Below are 6,281 nucleotides of genomic sequence, written 5' to 3' on the forward strand. Positions count from 1 at the left end.
GCCTCACGCGATCTGCCCACACTGGCCTCCCAAAATGCTGGGATTACAGGGTGTGACCCACCATGCGCAGCCTGATTCTCAAACTTTTAACATGCATCAGAAATATTTACAGGCCTTATTAAAACACAATTACTGGGTCTTTCCCCCAGAGTTTCACATGAAGTAAATCTCGGGTGGGGAAAATGTTGGAACAAGTTCCAAGGTAAGGCTGATGCTGCTGGTTTAGGGCCACACTTTAGGAATCACTGCTCTAGTTCATTCATTCATTCAACAAATTTTGAGTGTCCACTATATACCACTATTCTATGTGTTGGGCATAGAACAAGTCAGACGTTTCCTCCTTTTATGGTGCTTAATTCTGGTAGGAAAACATCAGATATATAAGTGAATAAAGCAAATTGCAAACTGCAATATAGCATGATCTAATACCAATGAAAATAATTGTATGACAAGCACAGTAAAACAATCTGGAAGGCCGCAAGAAATCTCTTTGGAGTCATATCAAGGAGGACTTTCACAGTGTTCTATACCACTGCAGGATGAATACAGTTAACAATGCTATATTACATGGTTTCAAAAGGTGGAGAGCAGGATACTGAATATTCCCAACACAAAGAAATGAAAAAAGTTTGAGATGATGGATAAGCTAATTATCCTAACTTTATCACCATACATTATATGTAGCAAAACATAACTATGTAGCCCACGAATATGTAAAATTATTTGTCAACTGAAATAAATAAAATTTTTTAAAAAGGAGGACTTCATAAACTATATTTATACCTCTATAATGTTAAAAATGTTTATAATAAGCATTACTTTTTAAATTTGAGTATAAAGTAACAGAGACTATTAAAAATATATTCATATAAGAAAACTACTAGAAGAAATCACCCCAAAAAAAAAAATTATTCCCAAATAAAAGCATCTTAAAAAAAAATTTTTCTTTTTTTTTTTTGAGACAGGGTCTAGCCCTGTCATCTAGGCTGGAGTGCAGTCACACAACTACAGCTCACTGCAGCCTTGACCTCCCAGGCTCAAGCAATCCTCCCATCTCAGCCTCCAGAGCAGCTGGGACCACAGATGCCTACATCACCTAATTTTATTATTTTTATTTTTGAACAGGCAAGATCTCACTATGTTGCCCATGCTGGTCTTGAATTTCTTGGCTCAAGCAATCCTCCCTCCTCAGACTTCCCAATTGATGGGATTACAGGTGTGAGCCACCTCGCATAGTCAAATATATATATAGATAGATAGATAGATAGATTTTTTTTTTTAAGTCAGTTTCCCTCTGCCATCTAGGCTGGAGTGCAGTGGTGGAACTTCAGCTCACTGCAACCTCCACCTCCCAGGTTCAAGTGATTCTCTTGCCTCAGCCTCCTGAATAGCTGGGACTACAGGTCTGCACCACCATACTCGGTTAATTTTTTGAGACAGAGTCTTGCTCTGTTGCCCAGGCTGAAGTGCTAGTACAATCTCAGCTCACTGCAACCTCCACCTCCTGGGTTCAAGTGATTCTCTTGCCTCAGCCTCCTGAATACCTGGGACTACAGGCAACTGCCACCACATCCAGCTAATTCTTATATTTTTGTAGAGACTGGGTTTCATCATGTTGGTCAGGCTGGTCTTGAACTCCTGACCTCATGTGATCCACCTGTCTTGGCCTCTCAAAGTCCTAGGATTACAAGCATGAGCCACCACACCCAGTCTAATTTTTGCATTTTTAGTAGAGACAGGTTTTCGCCATGTTGGCCAAAGCTGCTCACTTCGCCCTCCCCCAGTGCTGGGATTATGCCCAGCCCAAAGTTAACTTCTTAAATGCTTTTTTACATTATCTTGAAAACATAATTCCCATTGTATTTGTATTGCCTTAAACACTGAAATTGTTTCTACCTGAACATTATAAGAGGGGAGAAAATAGATTATAGTCCAAGTATGCTCCCACAAATAGTTAAGATCCAAATGACAGAAAATATAATCATTAGCATGGTATTTTGGTGGTAGCATTTTGTTGGTGGTAGCATTTTGGAATAATTTCCCTTTTTGAGGTTTTTTTTTTTTTTTCTTTGGAGCTGGAGTTTCACTCTTGTCAGCCAGTCTGGAGTGTAATGGCATGATCTCGGCTCACCGCAACCTACGCCTCCCAGGTTGAAGGGATTCTCCTGCCTCAGCCCCCCGAGTAGCTGGGATTGCAGAAATGGGCCACCACAATGGCTAATTTTGTATTTTTAGTACAGACACGGTTTCTCCATGTTGGTCTGGCTGGTCTCGAACTCCTGCCTCAGCCTCCCAAGTGCTGGGATCACAGGCATGAGTCACCACACCTAGCTTTTTTTTCTTTTCTTTTTTGAGATGGGAGACTCGCTCTGTCACCAGGCTGGAGTGCAGTTGTGTGATCTCAGCTCACTGCAACCTCCTCCTCCCAGGTTCCAACGATTCTCCTGCCTCAATCTCAAGTAGCTGAGACTATGGGCACAGGCCACCACGTCTAGCTAATTTTTTTGTATTTTTAGTAGAGACAGGGTTTCACCATGTTGGCCAGTATGGTCTTGATCTCTTGACCTCGTGATCTGCCGGCTTCAGCCTCCCTAAGTGCTGGGATTACAGGCGTGAGCCACCAGCCAAGTTCTTTATTTCTCAATTTTTAATGTGCTTTTTCTGTAAGTTTGGTATATTAAAGTATCTTCATATAATGGCTCAATAAAATGCTGATTTGCAGTCTCTCCCCAACTTTCTTAAATCTAGAGTTAATAAAACTATTGCATAAAAACAATTACCTTAACTTTCACCAGCCTTTTCACAGTCTTAATCTTTGCCTCACAGAAGGCACCTCGGTACTTGGCACTGACATCAGTTCCCACTGTCAGGTAGGCAGGCTCATCCGCCGCCTGGTGAAAAGAACATAAACTGTAAATGTCGTTACTACATCTCCCTACTCCAACCTCGAGTCTCATTAAAAGATTGTGTTTGAAGCATTAAGAATATTTAAATAACTTATTAGTATCACTGAAAATTTGAAAAATACCCTAAAGCAAACACTTGATTAGCAACCCTTTATTTTATATACTGATGTTCCGATATGATAAAATGTTTTAAAGTTGTAATTCAAAATTATTAGTGATGAAATACAATGTTTTTCCTCCAGATACAAAATTTTTCAAAAATTCTATTTATATAAGCAGAAAAATAAGACAAGAAAATATTTCATATTATACATATCATAAAATTGTTATTCATTTATAGCCTCCTGAAAATAAATTTTTAAAATAATTATAGATTTAAAAATTTAATAAATTTATTTAATTTCAAATTAAAATATTGCTACTAAAATTAACACTAAAAATAGATCATTGTTCATTGACATAGCTATATAAAGGTAACATCTTTTCATAAGGAGAGTATAATTTGGAAAATTCATTGGCTAAAAGCTGCACTTGAAAGGTTTTAAGTTTGAATTCAGCCAATGAATGCAGATATGAACCCATGGCTCAAGACTTGTAGACATACCTAGTTTACCACACTAAATTTCTTAGTATAAAAATACAAGCACTACTAATAAACATCTACTGTTAGCAAACGGACATGATCATAATGATACATCGAAAGATGTGAGAAATTTCACTCTACCACTCATTTTAATCTTGACGGTAACAGGATGCTTGTTATCTCAATGTCATTTCACCTTTTTTTTTTTCCCCAGAAGTTAAAGTGTATCCGTACAATTTCAACTTAACATTGTTAAATGCAAAAGTAACAGTGTATACTTTAGAGATACGTTTTTAAATAGAAAATGTTTTTGTTTTCCAATAAGTCTTCCCAAGTAATAGTAAAGAAAGTTAAATACGTCATTTACTTCGAGAACATTGAAAACCACGAGAAAGTTTGGGAAAATGCTGTGTTTCAGAGCTTAATATACTGAAACAGTAAATAAGACAGGAATTAGGTACTGTTTAAAGTAAGTGCATTAACAAGAAATACAAATTGAATAGGAATGATTTTGGCAAATAAAAATCTGACCTGAAACACTCAATGGCCACAGCATTCAAGAATGTTTGTTATATGAGATCCTTTCCCTTTAACCATCCACATACTGTTATGTGCAGTCATTCTCAGTAGAATATGTGTCTTTTTAGGTCAGTATATGTTTTTAAATATTTACTGTACAGATTTAACTAAAACGATAATATAGTTCAACTTCAAATATTTTATCCACGAGTTCACTAAACACATAGAAGAAATGATACCTTCATTACTTAATCCACGTATTCTTTCTCTTAGAAAATCACATTGGCACTGGGGAAGAAAAAAATTTTCAAAAAATCCCCCAAAGAACCAAAGCAGGACAAAAGCTTTACTTCTGCAAAGGTTGCTGCCAATACAGGAAGTGTTTAAAAATACTATCCTAATGGACAACTGAAAGGCTGCACCAGCCTTTCCAAAGTGCTGCTACAGAGAGGGCCCCAAACTCCGCATTTAGACACACATCATTTCTCACCCATTCAAGACATCCTCCTTTGCCGAAACTGCTGCTCAGTAGGGACATCAATTTTGAGTAGCAAACAAATGACATTCCAAGGCACTAGTCTCAGGACTGGCAGTGTCCAGGGCACGAGGATTGGGGCAGCGCTGACTCCACTTACCTTCATTTTTGTTGGTGATCTGTGGGGTTCCAGCTCAGCGAGCTATCTTTGCAGTCGCTAGAACTATGGGGAGGGGGAAAGACCGGCACAGAATCAGTCAACTGCGGGGAGCGACCAAGGGAAAGAAAGTAAACAAATGCCAGCGGGAGGGGCAGAATCCTCACCGGTCAAGGGACAGGACCCCTCTCCAAGGGCGGGCGCAGGATCTGAAGGGGCAGCTAGAACCCCAGGCGCGCCAAAGAGCAGCCCGTTCCGCCCCGGAGCTCGCCAGCGGCCCACCGCGCCCCCGCCTCGGTGGCCACTTGGACCCGGAATGCTCAACTCGGGAGCCCCAGGACAGATAGCTCGGGAAAAGGGCAAGGCGCCGTTCGGGCTTCCCCAGGTCCCCCGCGGAGGCGACCGCCAAGCCTCCGCTCCGCTGTCCCCCGGATACCCCGACTTCGGCCCGCGCCCCGCCTCCGCCGCTCGGCCCCCTTGGCCCGCCCGCGGTGGCGGCAGCGGAGTGTCACGGCGCCATTGCTCTCGTTCCTTCGCTCTGCACCATGTCAGGAAGGAGAAGCGCTCCTTCACCCGAAGGGGCAGGGGCCGCGGCCTTCAGCCGGGAGCCGCCAGAGCCCCGGGAGAACCGCGCGGGGGAGGGGGCGGGGGGCGGAGGGAGGAGGTGGGGAGGTGGCCCGGGCTGGGTGTGGGAGGGGAGGGGAACCGCACCGCAGCAGCCGCCGCCTCCTCCCCGCGCCCGCCTCAACTTTTTGTACAGCCCAGAGAGGTATCAGCCCCCAAGCCCTCGAGTCCTGCCAGGGACTCCGCAGGGGTGGACGCGCCGCAGAGTTGGGGGACGGCTCCTCCAAGCAGCCCGCTTCTACCGCGCGGAAGCAAACTTAGCGGCGCAGTCAGCCCCACAGCCATTTTCCCGGGAACCCGGGGAAGCGGACGAGGAGGCGGCTGCAGCGGCGGCGGCGGTTCCCGCAGTTGCTGCCGCTTCTCCACCGCTGGCCCCTTCCCTTGCGCTAGCCGCACCACTTGCCTAGCATCCCTCTCCCCACCTCCAAAGCTTCCAACTGCACCGGGACCCCGGGCGGCAGCAGCAGCTGCTACTGCCGCTTCGTCCATTCAGTATCCCCCGATTCCCCTCTCCCCACCTACCAACTGCGGGTGAAGTGCGCGCTGTCAGCTCCAGAGTCCTCCGCCCCTCTGACCTCCGTGGGCCCCCGTCCGGGCAGCACCACTCCCGGCCGCGGCGACAGTTCCTGCGCCCGGTTCCCCACTCGCCCCGATTTACTGCCACAATCCACCAAATAACAAGCTGTTGAGCCGACTCGCTTCTACACGAACTCCTATTGGCTGCTCATGACGCCGAAGAGCTCCGGATAGGACCTCGCTACCTGCCGTCCTCATTGGATGTAGCTCTGAAACTTCATGGATTGGTGCGAAAAACAGCAGGTAGGACATCTTCCACTTATGATTGGTTTTTTCTGAAGACCAACGTTATTGGAGAGTTGGTTATTGAGTAAGCAAGTCCTGAGAATTGATTGGTAGACACGACTCCGGATGTGCTTAACTGGGCACTGATTGGTGAATTGAGGGGTCAGGAAGAGCAGTTCGGCACGAGGATTGGCGGCGGAGTGTCCCATGGAAACG

General features: G+C 44.8%; 1 protein-coding gene across 5 annotated transcripts in view; it reads right to left on the reverse strand.

Annotated features, from left to right (window-relative positions):
* ARID4A (AT-rich interaction domain 4A) overlaps window positions 1–5,984 on the reverse strand; it is a 74,913-nt gene extending 68,929 nt beyond the window's left edge. Inside the window, exons 1-3 of one of the 5 annotated variants that reach the window (XM_074393890.1) lie at window positions 5,787–5,976; window positions 4,644–4,706; window positions 2,781–2,891 (exon numbers count right to left, since the gene is read on the reverse strand). In XM_074393890.1, coding sequence (XP_074249991.1) covers window positions 2,781–2,891; window positions 4,644–4,649 — 117 coding nt within the window. In that variant the 5' untranslated portion in view covers window positions 4,650–4,706; window positions 5,787–5,976. Of the gene's footprint in view, window positions 1–2,780; window positions 2,892–4,643; window positions 4,707–4,807; window positions 5,009–5,786 lie in introns of those variants that run through there. The other 4 variants (XM_010341051.3, XM_074393887.1, XM_074393889.1 and 1 more) reach the window with 4 other exon arrangements.
* Window positions 5,985–6,281: the final 297 nt, after the last annotated feature.

The sequence above is a fragment of the Saimiri boliviensis genome, chromosome 2, assembly GCF_048565385.1.
Source record: "Saimiri boliviensis isolate mSaiBol1 chromosome 2, mSaiBol1.pri, whole genome shotgun sequence".
NCBI classification, from domain to species: Eukaryota; Metazoa; Chordata; class Mammalia; order Primates; family Cebidae; genus Saimiri; species Saimiri boliviensis.